Source organism: Schistocerca gregaria, chromosome 6 (genome assembly GCF_023897955.1).
Source record: "Schistocerca gregaria isolate iqSchGreg1 chromosome 6, iqSchGreg1.2, whole genome shotgun sequence".
NCBI lineage: Eukaryota > Metazoa > Arthropoda > Insecta > Orthoptera > Acrididae > Schistocerca > Schistocerca gregaria.
In genome coordinates this window covers 494,459,737-494,479,724 of record NC_064925.1, presented here as the reverse complement: position 1 = coordinate 494,479,724, position 19,988 = coordinate 494,459,737, and the positions used below count along the sequence as shown (strand labels likewise).

The 19,988-nt window shown below is 41.1% G+C and overlaps 1 protein-coding gene across 1 annotated transcript in view; it reads left to right on the top strand.

The window, feature by feature from the left end:
- LOC126278921 (uncharacterized) overlaps positions 1-19,988 on the top strand; it is an 86,562-nt gene that overhangs the window by 58,758 nt on the left and 7,816 nt on the right. Inside the window, exon 8 of the mRNA XM_049979196.1 lies at positions 9,076-9,338. Within this exon, the coding sequence (XP_049835153.1) occupies positions 9,076-9,338 (263 nt within the window). The remainder of the gene's footprint in view (positions 1-9,075; positions 9,339-19,988) is intronic.

Genomic DNA, 19,988 nt, shown 5'->3' with positions numbered 1-19,988 from the left:
TTCCGCATAATTTGTGTGAACACAATCTAACAGATAGAAAGATACAAAATTTTTCAATGAAAACTCTACAGATTACATCCGCTTCATCAAGAACAAGCAGTGACAGCGCGATGGAAAACGCCGACTCCAACGAAAAGGCGGTAGGATGCACTGCCTAGCAAACACCCACATCATTGTTGCTGTCCCATTTGATGATATATACAGAGGGGTCCAAAAAAATGTATCCACTGTTTCAAAGTCCATAACTGGCAAACTAATTGACGGAATTGTCTCATTTTTGGTGAAAGTGTAGCTTAAAGACCAACTTAAAGATATCACTGTAGGTGTTGGAAATGGTCATCATTAACGTCCACACACAAACGATGCCGCCGAACTGCAGCACGAACTACTGACTGCAACGTGTTCAGTTGGATATTTGCGCATGAATGTACGATGGATTCTCGAAGTTCATCCAGTGTGCGTGACTTTTGTGGATAAACGACGTCCTTTAGTGTTCCCCACAGGTAAAAAGTATAGAGGAGTCAGATCTGGGGAACGTGGTGGATACTCCACAGCAAATGTGCAAATATCCAACTGAACACGTTGCAATCAGTAGTTTGTGCTGCAGATCGGAGGCATCGGTTGTATGTGGATGTGAATGGTGACCATTTCGAACATCGACAGTGCTATCTTTAAGTTGGACTTTAAGCTACACTTTCGCCAAAAATGAGACAACTCCGACAATTAGTTTGTAAGTTATGGACTTTTAAACAGTGGATTCATTTTTTTTTGGACGTGTGTGTGTGTGTGTGTGTGTGTGTGTGTGTGTGTGTGTGTGTGTGTGTGTGAGAGAGAGAGAGAGAGAGAGAGAGAGAGAGAGAGAGATAGCGAGAGGCCTGTTACCACATAGCGCACCGTGTTCCTACTGTGCTGCTTGCGTATTATGCCCACAACAACAACATACCGTGTGCCGTCTGTGTTCAGTCAAGAATGGAACAAATAGGCGAAGATATTGCTTGGTACTTGGGACTTGTTTAGATTCGTTGAGGACTGAGGAGATTGGATGATTTCCCAGAAATAGGTGTGATTTTGCTGAGGCAGTACTGCTCCGGAACCTGTTGAACCTTCATTTGAATAGTTCAAGGAAAACAGAAAACTTTCGGACAAATGATTATTTTCATTTCCTTTCTTCGGTGCTTCAACATTTCAATTTATTTTGTGTTAACAATGCGGAATATCTGTTTTTCTTGTTTTTTTTTATTTCCGCAGTGTCGAGTCGAAAAACATCATCATTGTATCTGCTATATCTCCGAAAAATATCATTAACATTCTTTTCTTCTCTGGCACTTGGGTAAGTTTGCTGGGGCCCGCTCATGGCTCTTACAAAATCAATCCATGCAGTTTCCAGGTTGTTATCAGCGCTTCCATGCGAGATCGAAGAACTGCCTTCCGTTTATTTTGCCAGCACGTTTTAACCTTAGTTTCCCAGCCCCCCCCCCCCCCCCCTCCCAACACTGTCCCATGAACGCCTGAGTGACCGCTACGTTTAAATAGTCATAGAAATTGCATTCAGCAGTTTCAGTGGAACAGTTCAGATTTCATGTGAAAGGTTGCATTAATACCACACAAAAAATACTCAATTGGATTCTAAAGCTTATTTTTACGAAAAAATGCATTTAAACAGAAAATTGTACAAAATGAGCACAATATTACATGATAACGTGAATGCTATGAAAACTCAAATACCTTGCATTCCGGGTGTTACTTTTTGCTAAGTTTTTATTGTTTATTATTCTTGTAACATAAAAAACTCCCAAAAAACATAAAAAATGGCCGGCTGGAGTGGCCGAGCGGTTCTAGGCGCTCCAGCCTGGAACCGCGCGACCGCTGCGGTCGCAGGTTCGAGTCCTGCCTCGGGCATGGATGTGTGTGATGTCCTCAGGTTGGCCAGGTTTAAGTAGTTCTAAGTTCTAGGGGACTGATGATCTCAGATGTTAAGTCCCATAGTGGTCGGACCCATTTGAACCATAAAAAAAATGAAAATTACACAAGTACTTTTTTGGTATTTAACTTCCTTCTCACAGCTTTTCTTTGCACTAGCTGCAAATTCTTCTACAGATTTCAGATCAGATTGGCTTCGTGCAACAATGGCAAATATGCCTTTCTCTTCTTTTTTTGGGTCACAGTTTTTCCAATCGTTCTACAACAACTTGTATTCTTGGCTCTGCTACACCCAAAAAACGGTGAAGGATGCACGAAGTTAACGGGATACGTGATACCAGTTCTCTCGATTTTTACCTTGGTGTCACCAACGGGTTTACAAGCTTCTTCAACAATTAAAGCGGTTCGCCTGAGTATTGTCTTTGTAGGATTGGTGAAGGGCAAACGCGTTCACCCCAGTTACGTCCAACATGCGGAAAAATAATGCCTTAGCCGTCGTTGGAAGAGGCTTGGCCGACTAGCGATATTTGTTTTGACCTAACCCATTTCCAGCTGAGCCTTCAGCTAAAGAATCAGTCTCCACACTTCCGTTTTCATGTCTTTAATCACTTGCTTCATTCAAGGAATTCACAGGTAGAAAAACAAACTCTGTCATGCTATCACAATACTGTATTGTGTTCAGTTTCAATTTCGTTGTCTCTATCTGATCCAATGTCATTTCCTAAACCGTCCTCAAACCATTTTAAAGCAGTATCCTTAAAGCCAGTGTCCGTAACATGAACAGTCGACGTAGACCTGGCTACTGAGTCCATAACGCGAAATCCCAGCACGGAAGAAGCAGTAATAGTTCAGGTCCACATCACATACCAGTGGCTACTGGCAAACGTAACCACGGCAGCTTTGGGAAAGAACAACTAGACAGCGCTGTAATCTCCCACCCCACCAATAGCAACAGAGTAACAATAAATGCTAGCGGCCTGTGACACAGCACCTAGGACGTTACGGGTTAATGTAGAACTTGCAGAAGAGGAAGTACGGAGGCCCATCGAGGATGGACCGTTTTCTTCTCCATTAACATCATCTAGGGAAAGTTGAACGTTGGTAAAAGTCTGGCGGTTATGGAGAAACGTAATTAACAACTTCATTTCATCCTCCAGTCTCCATTTCTTTATCCTCTTTGCAGCCTAGCCAGATGTGGTTTTGCGTCTAGCACGAGCGCGAATAAAATACGTCAGTGGTGCCCATCTGCTTCTGCATTAATCAGCTACAAAGACGCAAAATTATAGCTGAATGTGAAGAGTATTTATCACTGTTACCTTCAGCAAGTACAACAAAAGATAACACGAACAGGAAAACAAAACTTATACTTAGCCGGCAGCTGTGGTCTAGCGGTGCTAGGCGCTTCAGTCCGGAAAGGCGCTGCTGCTACGGTCGCAGGTTTAAATCCTGCATCGGGCATGGATGTGTGTGATGTCCTTGGGTTAGTTAGGTTTAAGCAGTTCTAAGTCTAGGGGACTGATGACCTCAGATGCTAAGTCCCGTAGTGCTTACAGCCCTTTGAACTTATACTCACTGGATTTGTTAAGCTCCTCAGTGGTGTCCTTCCATATATTGTCTTAGAAACAATACTATCGTAATGTTTATCAACAAATAGTAGAGTTCTGGATGTTGTTGAACACGTATTACCAGGTCCTCGTCCACGCTTACGAAAAGCACGCAGTTCGGGCAAAGCCGAACACGAGCGACTGCCAACAGGCGACGTACTGGTGCGTTGATGGTGTTCGTGCAGTTTCCACATGACGAACTGTGTTCCCCCTGCGCACCTTTCATTTTTCGTGGAATCGATCTCCCGACGGATAGCCTACAGCAGCGACAGAAAGTTGGCTGAAACCAGACGTAAACAGTAATGAAATCCTAAACTCAGATTGGAATGTATATCGCAGAGACAGACTGGACAGTGAAGGGGGAGGCGTGTTTATAGCGATAAGAAGTGCAATAGTATCGAAGGAAATTGACGGAGATCCGAAATGTGAAATAATTTGGTTGAAGGTCACATTTAAAGCAGACTCAGACATGGTAATTGGATGTCTCTATAGGTCCCCTGGCTCAGCAGCTGTTGTGGCTCAGCACCTGAAAAATAATTTGGAAAATATTTCGAGTAGATTTCCCCACCATGTTATAGTTCTGGGTGGAGATTTTAATTTGCCGGATATAGACTGGGAGACTCAAACGTTCATAACGGGTGGCAGGGACAAAGAATCCAGTGAAATATTTTTAAGTGCTTTATCTGAAAACTACCTTGAGCAGTTAAACAGAGAACCGACTCGTGGCGATAACATATTAGATCTTCTGGTGACAAACAGACCCGAACTATTTGAAACAGTTAACGCAGAACAGGGAATCAGCGATCATAAAGCGGATACAGCACGATGATTTCAGCCGTAAATAGAAATATTAAAAAAGGTAGGAAGATTTTTCTTTTTAGCAAAAGTGACAAAAAGCAGATTACAGAGTACCTGACGGCTCAACACAAAAGTTTTGTCTCAGGTACAGATAGTGTTGAGGATCAGTGGACAAAGTTCAAAACCATCGTACAATATGCGTTAGATGAGTATGTGCCAAGCAAGATCGTAAGAGATGGAAAAGAGCCACCGTGGTACAACAACCGAATTAGAAAACTGCTGCGGAAGCAAAGGTAACTTCACGACAAACATAAACATAGCCAAAGCCTTGCAGACAAACAAAAATTACGCGAAGCGAAATGTAGTGTGAGGAGGGCTATGCGAGAGGCGTTCAATGAATTCGAAAGTAAAGTTCTGTGTACTGACTTGGCAGAAAATCCTAAGAAATTCTGGTCTGATGTCAAAGCGGTAGGTGGATCAAAACAAAATGTCCAGACGCTCTGTGACCAAAATGGTACTGAAACAGAAGATGACAGACTAAAGGCCAAAATACTAAATGTCTTTTTCCAAAGCTGTTTCACAGAGGAAGACTGCAGTTTCTCTAGATTGTCGCACAGATGACAAAATGGTAGATATCGAAATAGACGACAGAGCGACAGAGAAACAATTAAACTCGCTCAAAAGAGGAAAGGCCGCTGGACCTGATGGGATACCAGTTCGATTTTACACAGCGTACGCGAAGGAGCTTGCCCCCCCCCCCCCCCCCCCCCTTCTTGCAGCGCTGTACCATAGGTCTCTAGATGAGCGTAGCGTTCTAAACGATTGGAAAAGGGCACAGGTCATCCCCGTTTTTAAGAAGGGACGTCGAACAGATATGCAGAACTATAGACCTATATCTCTAACGTCGATCAGTTGTAGAATTTTGGAACACGTATTATGTTCGAGTATGATGACTTTTCTGGAGACTAGAAATCTACTCTGTAGGAATCAGCATGGGTTTCGAAAAAGACGGTCGTGTGACACCCAGCTCGCGCTATTCGTCCACGAGACTCACAGGGCAATAGACACGGGTTCACAGGTAGATGCCGTGTTTCTTGACTTCCGCAAGGCGTTCTATACAGTTCCCCACGGTCGTTTAATGAACAAAGTAAGGGCATATGGATTATCAGGCCAATTGTGTGATTGGATTGAAGAGTTCAAAGATAACAGAACGCAGCATGTCATTCTCAATGAAGAGAAGTCTTCCGAAGAAAGAGTGATTTCAGGTGTGCCGCAGGGGAGTGTCATAGGTCCGTTGCTATTCACAATATATATAAATTACCTTGTGGATGGAATCGGAAGTTCACTGAGGCTTTTAGCAGATGATGCTGTGGTGTATCGAGAGGTTGTAACAATGGAAAATTGTACTGAAATGCAGGAGGATCTGCAGCGAATTGACGCATGGTGGAGGGAATGGCAATTCAGTCTCAATGTAGACAAGTGTAATGGGCTGCGAATACATAGAAAGATAGATCTCTTATCATTTAGCCACAAAATAGCAGGTCAGCAACTGGACGCAGTTAATTCCATAAATTATCTGGGAGTACGCATTAAGAGTGATTTAAAATGGAATGATCATATAAACTTGATCGTCGGTAAAGCAGATGCCAGACTGAGATTCACTGGAGAAATCCTAAGGAAATGCAATCCGAAAACAAAGGAAGTAGGTTACAGTACGTTTGTTCGCCCACTGCTTGAATACTGCTCAGCAGTGTGGGATCCGTACCAGATAGTGTTGATGGAAGAAATAGAGAAGATCCAACGGAGAGCAGCGCGCTTTCCAGTGGAAGACTCTGCAGGAGAGACGCTCAGTAGCTCGGTAGGGGCTTTTGTTCAAGTTTCGAGAATATACCTTCACCGAAGAGTCAAGCAGTATATTGCTTCCTCCTACGTATATCTCGCGAAGAGACCTTGAGGATAAAATCAGAGAGATTAGAGCCCACACAGAGGCATACCGACAATCCTTCTTTCCACGAACAATACGAGACTGGAGTAGAGGGGAGAACCGATAGAGGTACTCAGGGTACCCTCCGCCACACACCGTCAGGTGGCTTGCGGAGTATGGATGTAGATGTAGACACAACAGGCTATGTGGAAACTAAGTACTAGACGTCTGTGCAAAGTGAACAGGACGGGTTCGGCCACGATCCCATGCTTCATGACACAGTCGTAGCACATTCTCAACACGATACCCTACGTGGAAACCGGCCCTTAATTCGCCGTTTTTTACCCACGGACCTGATTTGACCGGCTCAACTTTATAACATTACGTTGTTGTTAACTTAAGTCCGAAGACTGGTTTGACGCAACTCGCAACCACCGAACAGACAGCATACAGAAAGGAAAGTATACGACGGATTTGTGAGCAGTCAAGCGTTGCGCTCGACGCCATATTGATAGCAAGTAAATACGAAACGACAGCTGGTTACTAATAAGGCTCGAAATGGGCACTCTTACGAGACGGAAGTAATCTAACCGGCGGAATGAAACCTTTTACATAGAAAACGCTAATGAAACAAGTTATGACTCTGTAGTTAAAAACTTAAACTTTTAACTTCATCACTGTTGACATGTGGTCATATCGATGTTTCCCTTAAAGCAGTTTTATTTTGCTTCTTAAATTTTGTTTTCTGGGTCTTTGAGTTGATAAATCAACTTCACTTCCAATGAAACTGTTGTCACGGTAAACTGCAGGAGCTTCAGTGTTTGTATCAGAGTTGGAATTATCATTTGTGTTTCCAGCCTGAAAGTAACACACACGTATTATTTATTTGCATTTCTGATTGCCTCGTCATTAATGACGACTGAAAGCCGTCCGAAATTACTTTGTTGTTGGCGTGCACGAGCAGCCTCAGTGGTTACGGCGATCGTTCGCAGCGGGTAATCCGGGTTCGAATCCCTATCCGGCATAAATTTCCAAATGTCGCTAGTAGGTAGCAAATCTATAACGCTATCTACATTTATACTTCGCAAGCCACCCAACGGTGTGTGGCGGAGGGCACTTTACGTGCCACTGTCTAACACAGCTGATGCCACGACATTCACAGTCAGCGACTTAATTTGGAATTAACATGGGTATTGCTTTAAGAGAGGGCATTGGACTGCATTAAAATTTAATTTATACAAATTAGGCCCACGTCTATAAGTTCACTCTAACACGTTACGTAATATGAATCATATTCGTTTAATAAATAACGATTGATACGTGTTGCAAAGATACTTTTGTCAACCTCTGTCCTAAATATGAGATGTGTTTCAGCTTTTCCTTTATGTAGGGCTAACTGTTAGCCCTTCCTCATTTCCAGCAGTAAGTACAACAATGTCGCTGATGCGAGAAAGTGCTTCTACCTGCTCGAAGTGTTCATGACTGAGCTGCAGATTACCTGTATGTTGCGCTGTCACGCAGCGCGCTCAAATAAAATTAACTTCTATTCCCTCTATACTATACTCACACATGGAGTAAGCAGCGCTGTATTACCGAAAAAGAACCAATCGTAAAGTAGCCTTTAACCACATTTTTCACTGCAAACTCTTCAAATTTTATGCTGTACAGTACTAGGGGGGCTTGTGGCAGAACAGAAGAACTGACACTGGTTGAGAATGAGATAGAAAATACAGTCAAGAAGACATGCACAGAACGTCAAGAGTACACTTAAATGAAAAAGTCAAGCAAATCGGTGGGTGTTGAATCAATCTAGTGCTATAAGCATCTTAAAATTCCTTCATGATATAATCAAAAAATATGCAACTTGTGTGGCTGGAAAATCATGAGATACTTTCAAGAAATTCTGAAAGCCTCATGGTACATGGTGGCTCCTTATTTTGTTTTTGTTGCTTACCAACAATTAGCTAAGTGAAAATGAGGAAAGCACAGTGGTGGTTCAATTCTAGATGGGGAGACAGTGGATTTGTCATCAATTGATCCTGGCATTTATGTGGAATGATTGGAAAACAACAGAAAACATGCAACAGGGCTGTCTCTTGAAGAAGCAAGCTACTGTAAAGCAACTATCAATATGATTATGAATTAAAAACGAATTTCCGGACTTGTAATTGACAACTGGCAATGCATTGTAGATAATGCTAGTTATGCTGTGGTTCAAATGAAAGACTGAGCTACATTTCTTTCTAACGGGCTCAATAAGTGAAGACTCAATTTGAAAGAACACGAGAGCATACTGATTTCAAGACTTGTGTACCACTTATGTTGTTAGTAAGAGGTGCCTTTAAAAGTGATTTTGGCTTCTTTAAGTTTTTCAACAGGAGCTTAGGAAGAAAAATATTATTTACATCAATACAGTGATGGAATTGTGTGTGACGCCTATAAATCACAAACCATTTAATAAAAGTGCCTGCAGCTTACATAACTTACAATAAAATAATATATATGAGGTAGATGACAGCTCTTCCCTACCTTGCCCATAAGCTCCCCCTCATCCCCTCCCCAAAAAAGACCCTGCATGAAGGAGTTCAATGATGCAATTGTCATATACACTGACACTTCATGCCAAGTCTTCAGGTATACTAAGAGTGTTTCTTATTCTCCTATGTGGCTTACATACAATTTTTGACATTTATAATGCTACTGAGTACTTTATTTTTCTTCATCCTTGACTATAATAAGGACATTAAAGGATGTATTCTTCTTTTACAAATGTATTTCTCTACAGTTGTCTAACAACAATTATAATCAAGCTCAGATTTGTACTTACAGATATGAGGCTGAGAAGTCTGGTGTATTGGATGAAACACAAACACAACAACAGCTAGTCGATCAATGCAATGAAGACATAAAGGAGAAAGGAAAAATGTTCATTACAATCAGAATGTCACTACAAATGTTGTACAGTAAGTTAGATTGTATTCGTCGGCCAACAGACAAAGTTGAACACATGGACTCACTGGTGGCCATTGAGTCTAGTGAGCTTGGTCGAGAAAAGAGTGAAGAGAGCATCGAGCCACTTCCTTCAGAAGACCGTAAGTAAAAATCAGTTGGACAGTGAAATAGTTCACTATGAGACACAGAATGGGTAGTACAGAAGAATGTGTCAGATAAAACCATTAATTGTGAGAAAGTCTTTAAAAAGTTGTATATTTTATCTTAAAAACTCTTCTGCATGTGCTGCCATGTTATCTTATAAAAGACTTAAAATGTTTAAATATCCAAATTTTTGTCCCTATCATAGTGACCTTTCTCTGGGAAAAATAGTCTATGTCCTGAGGAAAGCTGTAGCAACATGGTCAAAATGTTGGTTATTTTAGTATTTTACACCCAGAAGGATTTTAATGAGATTGGCATCAGCCATAGAAACACAACTTTTTCCATACCCACCGCCCCATGAATTTCACTGCATGAGCAAACAAGCAGAAAATATTAGTTAATCAGAAGAGTATTTTCAATAGTTTCACCCATGAAATGGCAAAGTCGTTGTCTAAGTTTAAAAGCACTGTTGGAATGTCACAATTTGTAAAAATGGTTATGTTTACCATTTTTCAAAAATAGCCTATGTAATATAAAATGGTTGCTAAAAAGGCATTGGCACTTAGTACACAGTTGGGTTACATCTGTAAGTTCTCATTAACATTGATTTTGATGCTATTCAATTCCTTATCACTTTAATGCCTAACATTTTATGGAATAAGCGTAGCATCATGTGCATACATCCTCTGACATTTCATCCTTTTGCCAAAATGAGCTGCATAATTTTTGCTGGTGTTTACATAAGTGTCACTATCAGTATACCACCCCTTCCGTTCCCAATAAATGGACTGAATGGCATTCTGTCACATCCTAAAACATCTCCAAACGTACTGCTGTTAAACCAGAACTTTCCGTAGAATTTGTAGTGTCTCTTAGTGCAATCTGGTACAATTTCGCCTAACATGTATTTAAGATTTGCTGCTTGTATCATTAAGCAGCTTCTCATTTGACCTCACAAGGCTGAGTAATTTTTTCCCATATGTTTCCACCACATAAAAATCTGAGTGCTCAATGGAAACTGAACCCGGGACCAAAGTGTTGGCTAGACTGTGGAAGTTGCCAAATATGATATTCTTAAAGAAAATGAGTTTCAGACTGTGTCTGCTGATGTTGCACTATTTGTGGCTAACACCTACAAGTGTAGGGTACTAGTCTTTATCAGCAACACGTTGCACACTATGATGCATTCATAATTATAAAAAATAAATTAAACTCAGTGGTACTGTGATATTATAGTACATTCACTTTGTTTTAATTCCACAGCTATGCACTGGAGTGCCAAACTGTCATGTTTCTCTCTTAATTCATTCATATATGAATACCATCCAAATGTACACCCCAACTAAACAAGATTTACTTGGTGTGAATGATTTCTGTGTGTAAATGATCACCTCCAATGAGTAGGACAATACATTTCAAAGTAAAGTGCAAAAGATTATGGTTCAGCTTAATACAAAAACTGAACACAAAATAGATCAGTTACTGATAGTAGGCACATCCAGCTTTGAGAAAATAACAGCATCTCCAATGGGTAACATATTCTTGACTTCAAATTCACAATAAGTAGCAGATATATCTGTCCCATTACAAATGGAAGAAGGGAAGTTTGCCGGCAGTATGAAAAAGCAGGAGGTTTTTAAGCTTTCTAATTAACGTTCGGTCACAGCACAAGTTATCACTAATTGTTTGCCTTCTTGTGTTACTTCTGCACCTCTGTACCATGTTCTCCACACTTCTGTTACTCCGCCATAAAAAATTGCTATTTGAGAGTTTTATTTTGATATGTTCTACACTGTTGAAGATCTCTTCAATATGGCTCTACAGACTGAAAGTTCAGTTGCACTGAAGTTCACATCTTTATAACACCTATAGCTATAAAACTAGACCTCTCAGTATTCTTTGTGAATGTTTCAAGAAGCCATCAAACACTCGTTTGTTCCATTGTGTGTTTTTATCTATATGCTCTTCAAGCCACTAGCTGAGTTTCAAATTACTATTCATTTGATGAGTAATAAACCAAGACACTGTTGAGACTGAAAACTATTCAATTAATGGGAGTGAAAAGTTTAAAAATTTGTGCCAGACTGATGCTTGAACTCAGGGTTCTGACTTTCTGTGATCAGTGCAACTACCAACCCAAGCAATCCTCACTGTTAAACCCAAGATTTCAGTTTGTTACGAACTCTACGTGAAATGTCGTTTGACTAATTTAATCTGGTTGATCACTGCGTACAGGACTGAAAAATATTAGTAGTTTCTGTCCTGAAGCCTGGTTCGTAGAGTTTTCTAAGCAGGTTCTCAATACATAACTGAAAAGTCTAAAATTGCAACTAATACCATCTGCAGTGAGCAGCATTAGTCATATTACATTTCCATACGGGAACACCTGTAGAATTTTTGAAAAACTTATACAAAACTACCTCACACTGCCCATGGAACCTATCCTCACACCACAGCAGGCTGGATTCTGTCCTGAACAAAGATTTAACATACACAGGTGCTTACTCAAACTCGGCACAATGATGATGGTTTCCATGGGGGCTATGTAATGGGTGCCATTTTCATTGACCTTACGGCTGCATGTGACACCTTTAATCTAGGACTCCTCATGCAAGGTGTATGTGCTGCAACTAAAGACATTAATCTTACAAATAACACCAGAAACCTTCTCCACAATCTGAGGTCTTGGTGGAGTTTTGGGGAAAATAAAGCAGAGGGAGAAACAAGAGGAATGGCCTGCCACAGGAAAGTATGTTGGCACCACTACTCTTCAACCTACACCAATGATCAACCCCACCCTGCAGGTACAAGTAGCTTTATATACATAGACGACCAATTACAGAACAAGGGAAAACATTTGAGGAGGTAGAACAATGCCTGTACTATCAAAATAACCAGTTGAAACAAAATCCAACAAAAACACGAGTGTGTGCCTTTCACAACCTTCAGAACAAGCAAGCTGACAGAAAACTACAGATCAAAAGAAAGGGACTGCTACTAGAACATTGTCCCACCCCAAAATACCTGGGTGTAACCTACAAACAGCACTGCCTTAACATCAAACTAAAATTTAACAGAAGAAATAATATCATTGACAGCTGATAGCTCTAAATGGGGAGCCAAACCCAGGATTCTCAAAACCTCAGCACTTGCCTACTGTCACTCTACTGGGAAGTATGCATTCCCAGTTTAGTACAGATCAGCACACACAAAGCAAGCTGATGTTGCCCTCAATGAGACAAGCAGAATCACTATCACACTTGCCTGGGACACTCCTGACAGTATACCTGTCTCTGATGAACACCTGCATCGAGGACAGTGTAGTGGTTCCTGTCTTCGAGCTACACACATACCGTATTTACTGGAATCTAAGCCGAACCTTTTTTACGGTGTTTGTAATCCAAAAAACCGCCTGCGGCTTAGAATCGAGTGCAAAGCAAGCGGAAATTCTGAAAAAAGTTGGTGGGTGCCGCCACAACTTACTTCTGCCGACGAATGTATGTAGGGCTACACAGGCATGCTTTGAAGGCACAAAGATAATACTGGTGCCAAAACTTCTGTGGGATGTTTGTCAATATGGCCAAATCTACATTCTGAAATTTTTCCTATCTGTGAGAAGAGATGGTTACTAATAGGAACTTTTATAAATTGTGAATCACATGCAGTATTCTCGTCACCATAAGAATATTACGCATATAAACATTTTGCCATGTATTGTTTCATGTTTGCTGCTATCTCATTTAAATCCTGTCTGCCTAATAAACTACGAAACTAGAGTGAGACAACAGCAAACGCGGAAGACTATACATATCATGTCATGTTTATATTCATATTATTCTTATGCTTAATAGTGATACAGTCAGAAATGAAGCACGGCAATTGACTAGATTTTTAAATCTAAGATTACTCTAATTTCTGTGTAGAATGTAATGTACTAAAGAGGCGCCTGCAAAGATTTTCAAATGGAAAAAAAACCTCTCGTTCAGAACATTTTCTATCATACGCAGTCTATTATTTGGTTCTTATTGATCGTTATCAAAGAAAGCAGCAGTGTAAGTAACAACAAATAGCAGTTTCTTGCCAGTTTTTTGCTAATGAGACGATTCCTCTTTTTTTTTAAAAAAAAAAAAAAAAAAGCGGCGGCAGCACGCACAAATCAAGCCACACCGCAAGCAGCGACAGGTCGTAAACACGCACTATCAGAATGCGACAAACAATGCTTGACACAGTACAGTAATGCATTTTCAGCTTAGAGTGACATAAACACCTATAACAAAGAAAACTACGTTCATCAGGTCAAAGAAAAATAAGCAATCAATTCAAACCAGACAAAGCACGTGGAGAAGGAAGGGTACCCGTATAAATCCCCCCCCCCCATGAACCATGGACCTTGCCGTTGGTGGGGAGGCTTGCGTGCCTCAATGATACAGATAGCTGTACCGTAGGTACAACCACAACGGAGGGGAATCTGTTGAGAGGCCAGACAAATGTGTGGTTCCTGAAGAGGGGCAGCAGCCTCTTCAGTAGTTGCAAGGGCAACAGTCTGGATGATTGACTGATCTGGCCTTGAAACAATAACCAAAACGGCCTTGCTGTGCTGGTACTGCAAACGGCTGAAAGCAAGGGGAAACTACTGCCGTAATTTTTCCCAAGGGCATGCAGCTTTACTGTATGATTAAATGATGATGGTGTCCTCTTGGGTAAAATATTCCGGAGGTAAAATAGTCCCCCATTCGGACCTCCGGGTGGGGACTACTCAAGAGGATGTCATTGTTAGGAGAAAGAAAACTGGCGTTCTAGGGATCAGAGCGTGGAATGTCAGATCCCTTAATCGGGCAGGTAGGATAGAAAATTTAAAAAGGGAAATGGACAGGTTAAAGTTAGATATAGTGGGAATTAGTGAAGTTCGGTGGCAGGAGGAACAAGACCTCTGGTCAGGTGACTATAGGGTTATAAACACAAAATCAAATAGGGGTAATGCAGGAGTAGGTTTAATAATGAATAGGAAAATAGGAATGCGGGTAAGCTACTACAAACAGCATACTGAACACATTATTGTGGCCAAGATAGATACGAAGCCCACATCTACTACAGTAGTATAAGTTTATATGCCAACTAGCTCTGCAGATGACGAAGAAATTGAAGAAATGTATGATGAAATAAAAGAAATCATTCAGATAGTGAAGGGAGATGAAAATTTAATAGTCATGGGTGACTGGAATTCGAGTGTAGGAGCGAGAGAAGGAAACGTAGTAGGTGGATATGGATTGGGGCTAAGAAATGAAAGAGGAAGCTGCCTGGTAGAACTTTGCACAGAGCACAACTTAATCATAGCTAACACTTGGTTTAAGAATCATGAAAGAAGGTTATATACATGGAAGAACTCTGGAGATACTAAAAGGGATCAGATAGATTATATAATGGTAAGACAGAGATTTATGAACCAAGTTTTAAATTGTAAGACATTTCCAAGGGCAGATGTGGACACTGACCACAATCTATTGGTTATGACCTGTAGATTAAAACTGAAGAAACTGCAAAAAGGTGGGAATTTAAGGAGATGGGACCTGGATAAACTGAAAGAACCAGAGGTTGTAGAGAGTTTCAGGGAGAGCATAAGGGAACAATTGTCAGGAATGGGGGAAAGAAATACAGTAGAAGAAGAATGGGTAGCTTTGAGGGATGAAGTAGTGAAGGCAGCAGAGGATCAAGTAGGTAAAAAGACGAGGGCTACTTGGTTAACAGAAGAAATATTGAATTTAATTGATGAAAGGAGAAAATATAAAAATGCAATAAATGAAGCAGGCAAAAAGGAATACAAACGTCTCAAAAATGAGATCGACAGGAAGTGCAAAATGGCTAAGCAGGGATGGCTAGAGGGCAAATGTAAGGATGTAGAGGCACATCTCACTAGGGGTAAGATAGATACTGCCTACAGGAAAATTAAAGAGACCTTTGGAGATAAGAGAACCACTTGTATGAACATCAAGAGCTCAGATGGAAACCCAGTTCTAAGCAAAGAAGGGAAAGCAGAAAGGTGAAAGGAGTATATAGAGGGTCTATACAAGGGTGATGTACTTGAGGACAATATTATGGAAATGGAAGATGATGTAGATGAAGATGAAATGGGAGATACGAAACTGCGTGAAGAGTTTGACAGAGCACTGAAAGACCTGAGTCGAAACAAGGCCCCCGGAGTAGACAGCATTCCATTGGAACTACTGACGGCCTTGGGCAAGCCATTCCTGACAAAACTCTACCATCTGGTGAGCAAGATGTACGAAACAGGCGAAATACCCTCAGACGTCAAGAAGAATATAATAATTCCAATCCCAAAGAAAGCAGGTGTTGAGAGATGTGAAAATTGCCGAACAATCAATTTAAAAAGCCATAGCTGCAAAATACTAACACGAATTCTTTACAGACGAATGGAAAAACTAGAAGTAGCCGACCTCGGGGAAGATCAGTTTGGATTCCGTAGGAATACTGGAACACGTGAGGCAATACTGACTTTACGACTTATCTTAGAAGAAAGATTAAGGAAAGGCAAACCTACGTTTCTAGCATTTGTAGACTTAGAGAAAGCTTTTGACAATGTTGACTGGAATACTCTCTTTCAAATTCTAAAGGTGGCAGGGGTAAAATACAGGGAGCGGAAGGCTATTTACAATTTGTACAGAAACCAGATGGCAGTTATAAGAGTCGAGGGACATGAAAGGGAAGCAGTGGTTGGGAAGGGAGTGAGACAGGTTTGTAGCCTCTCCCCTATGTTATTCAATCCGTATATTGAGCAAGCAGTAAAGGAAACAAAAGAAAAATTCGGAGTAGGTATTAAAATCCATGGAGAAGAAATAAAAACTTTGAGGTTCGCTGATGACATTTTAATTCTGTCAGAGACAGCAAGGGACTTGGAAGAGCAGTTGAATGGAATGGACAGTGTCTTGAGAGGAGTATATAAGATGAACATCAACAAAAGCAAAACAAAGATAATGGAATGTAGTCGAATTAAGTCGGGTGATGCTGAGGGAATTAGATTAGGAAATGCGACACTTAAAGTAGTAAAGGAGTTTTGCTATTTGGGGAGCAAAATAACTGATGATGGTCGAAGTAGAGAGGATATAAATTGTAGACTGGCAGTGGCAAGGAAAGCGTCTGAAGAAGAGAAATTTGTTAACATCGAGTATAGATTTAAGTGTCAGGAAGTCTTTTCTGAAAGTATTTGTATGGAGTGTAGCCATGTATGGAAGTGAAACATGGACGATTAATAGTTTAGACAAGAAGAGAATAGAAGATTTCGAAATGTGGTGCTACAGAAGAATGCTGAAGATTAGATGGGTGGATCACATAACTAATGAGGAAGTATTGAATAGGATTGGGGAGAAGAGAAGTTTGTGGCACAACTTGACCAGAAGAAGTGATCGGTTGGTAGAGCATGTTCTGAGGCATCAAGGGAACACCAATTTAGTATTGAAGGGCAGAGTGGAGGGTAAAAATCATAGAGGGAGACCAAGAGATGAATACACTAAGCAGATTCAGAAGCATGTAGGTTGCAGTAGGTACTGGGAGATGAAGAAGCTTGCACAGGATAGGGTAGCATGGAAAGCTGCATCAAACCAGTCTCTGGACTGAAGACCCCAACAACAACAACCCATATAAATATGGACGGAGCGTCTGACGCATAGCAATGGCTACCTGGTAAACCTTAACTGCTAAGCTTACGACTCGAACCAAACTACTGTAGCTGTATCGTCATTCATTCGACCTAAATTGTGTCTCATATTACAATGGACCAACTTTGTTTCGATTTGGAGATGCGGCCTATAATTTTTCTCTCCCCTTGAATTTTGAGCCTCAAATTTCAGGTGCAGCTTAGATTCGGAAATTTTTTTTTCCCTTGATTTCGAGTCTTATTTTTCAGGTGCGGCTTAGATTCGAGTAAATACGGTATCTGTGAACCTATTCCATATGTTTGTACCTTGTTTAACAGCCTGCAATGGGGCACTGAATCAAACGCTTTCCAGATATCTAGAAATATGAGGTCTGCCTGTTGCCCTACATTCATAGTTTGCAGTATATCTTGGCTGCTTTAAAGAAGTTCACATCCCACCATAATAAAGTACTCCTTTAAGCATCATTAAAGTAATATCTTGAATATCTTATTTTCGACTTGGATTCTGATTTGTCTGTAACTGGGACAGTTTGTTTATTGTTTACAATGGCCTTGGTATCCATTCTGGAATTTAACAGCTTGCAACTTCCGGGGTGAAGTTGTGCATTGTCAGTTCCCAACTTGTTCGGTTTGTGAATGTGATATGCAAGAGTTTGAATTTTATTCCAAACACTGATTGAGGGACTCAACTATTGTGCATGTAAATAACAATTGGTGTTTGTCCATGATTATAAAAGTGGTGGCAAGGGAGTTCAAATGTGCATCCTTTCGTCGGGAGAGCTTATGGAATTATTGAAGTAGTAGCTGCAATTAGATCAACTGCACCTGAAGCAGCCAACAGCAGCAGCTGCTTGACAGCCAACAAACTCCATCACTCCCAGCTTTCGCTAGTTTCGACAGGACACAATGGCACTGGGAAACGTATTTGCATCATTTTTTCTGTACCACCCAATCTTGCTGAATTGAAAAAACACCCTGAGTGTTTCCCTGCAAACTCAGCAGTGGTATGTCTTAAGTTTTCATTAATGGCAAAGCAATGATAACCACAAACATTACTCGACCTATTGCATTCAGTGTCTGGGAGCCCAGCATCACCAAGTGCACCCTTATTAACACTCAGTCACCCTCATCTAGGTTCACACATTTTATGTCAAGCTGGACAGGATGCCGGGCATTGTTAGCCATATTGATAATCAAATGTTTGATGTCATGGCAGGACAAAACCAGCTGCAGCATCATACAAATCAGTTTAGCCTGGAACACCAGCAGATTGTCATGTTTCCAGCTATGCAGAATGTGCAGGACCAAGCAATACTGATTTTGTGCCCATACCCACCAGTACACTGCAGCATCAACAGAGTGTTCCTTCCCTGTGATCGCTATTGATCAGCCACCTCTGCCATGTTAAAAGTTCCACCCACGCCAAGTGTTTCAGTGGCAACAACAAAGTCCTGACAGACACAGAGAGCAGCACATGGAGACAGAGCCAGTTTCAGGGCTTTTAGCTCCTATAGTCCCAACAGCCGGCATCAGCACAGTACACTTTTCAGTAGGCCACTCCACTGACACTCCCTTCCTCTGTTGCCAATGTTGAATGAAACAGATGTCATGATCTCATTGTCACCTAGTATGCTGACCGATCCCTTAGTTGAGATATCTGCACCTTCTGCTCCGCTCCATTGCCAATCCCATTATTTTTTGGACCATTTCTGAATCAATGCGTCAATTAAAAGGGAGATTTTGGCCACCACACCTAGAAAGCTTTTCATCGTACTCCCAATCTCCGCAGTATCATTGTCAGACCCTATGCTCCTTGTGCACCCATCTCCCTACCTTGTAGCTCCTACCCCTGTGACCATTTTTGCTGCAAGACTTGCCCTGTGCACCCTCCTACCACCACCTATTCCAGCCCTGCAACTGGCAAAACATATGACAATAGTGATCTCGGTGCCTGTTTCACCAAATGCGCCATCTGAATTCTTCCCTCAGACAACAATTTTTCAGAACTCTACATGGGAACTAGCACTACAACACATGTCCTTGGTTCTCGTGAACCACCTGGCCATAATTCACATTAATTTTCTCTATCTCAGCGTTTCTCCACAGTAACTACTCTTTTCTTCCCTCCATTTTAGTTTTGTACACCTTTCGTTGTCTTACCTATTTTTCACTGCACCCCTCCTTCCCTCTGTTAGGTACAATGCACTTAGCTGTTCACTCTTATTACCTCATGTATGATGTTTAAGCAGTAATCTCTGTCTTGCATATTACCCTGTCTTCCACCTTTAAGCTCTCTTTCAAATTTTGTCCACTGCAGCCCCCAACAATCAGTCTTTCCTTCTCATCCCGTCCGGTAAGTCTACCCTTACCGGCTTCTGGGTGACTTTTCTGAACTGTATCTCTTTTCCCTAAACCTCTCCAGTCCTTTTCCTTCACTCCCCTTCCTTCCCCTTCAACTCTTTTGACAGAAGAAGGAGTCACTGGCTCCAATAACTTGTAAAAGTTAAACCCTTTCATTAGTGTGTTCCCCTGCTGCTGCTTGGTGAGTAAGTTTTATCTATCCATTTACATTATATTATCAATAATTGATTATTTTCATTGATAAATTAAAAGGGAAAGGAGTCTTGCACCTTCATCAAGTAGTGACAGAAATATTTCAAATCTATTGAGCTTTGGACTTGGATTTCTATTTGCATACAACTGTGATTATTTGTTTATTGAATACATTCTTGAATTTATCAGCTTGCAACTAACTAGATGAAGTCACACATCAGCATCACACAGCATGTACCATTTTGGCCATGTTTTGCACCAGTCTGAACTTTACTCTGAGCACCACACAGCAGGACTTGGACTATTGTGTGTATAAAGGACAATCAGAGTTTGTATCCAGAACAGTACAAAATCATGCAAGTCTCTTGGCAACACATTTTCAATGGACAACAGATCCGCAGACTGTGCTGGCCAGTGCAACTAT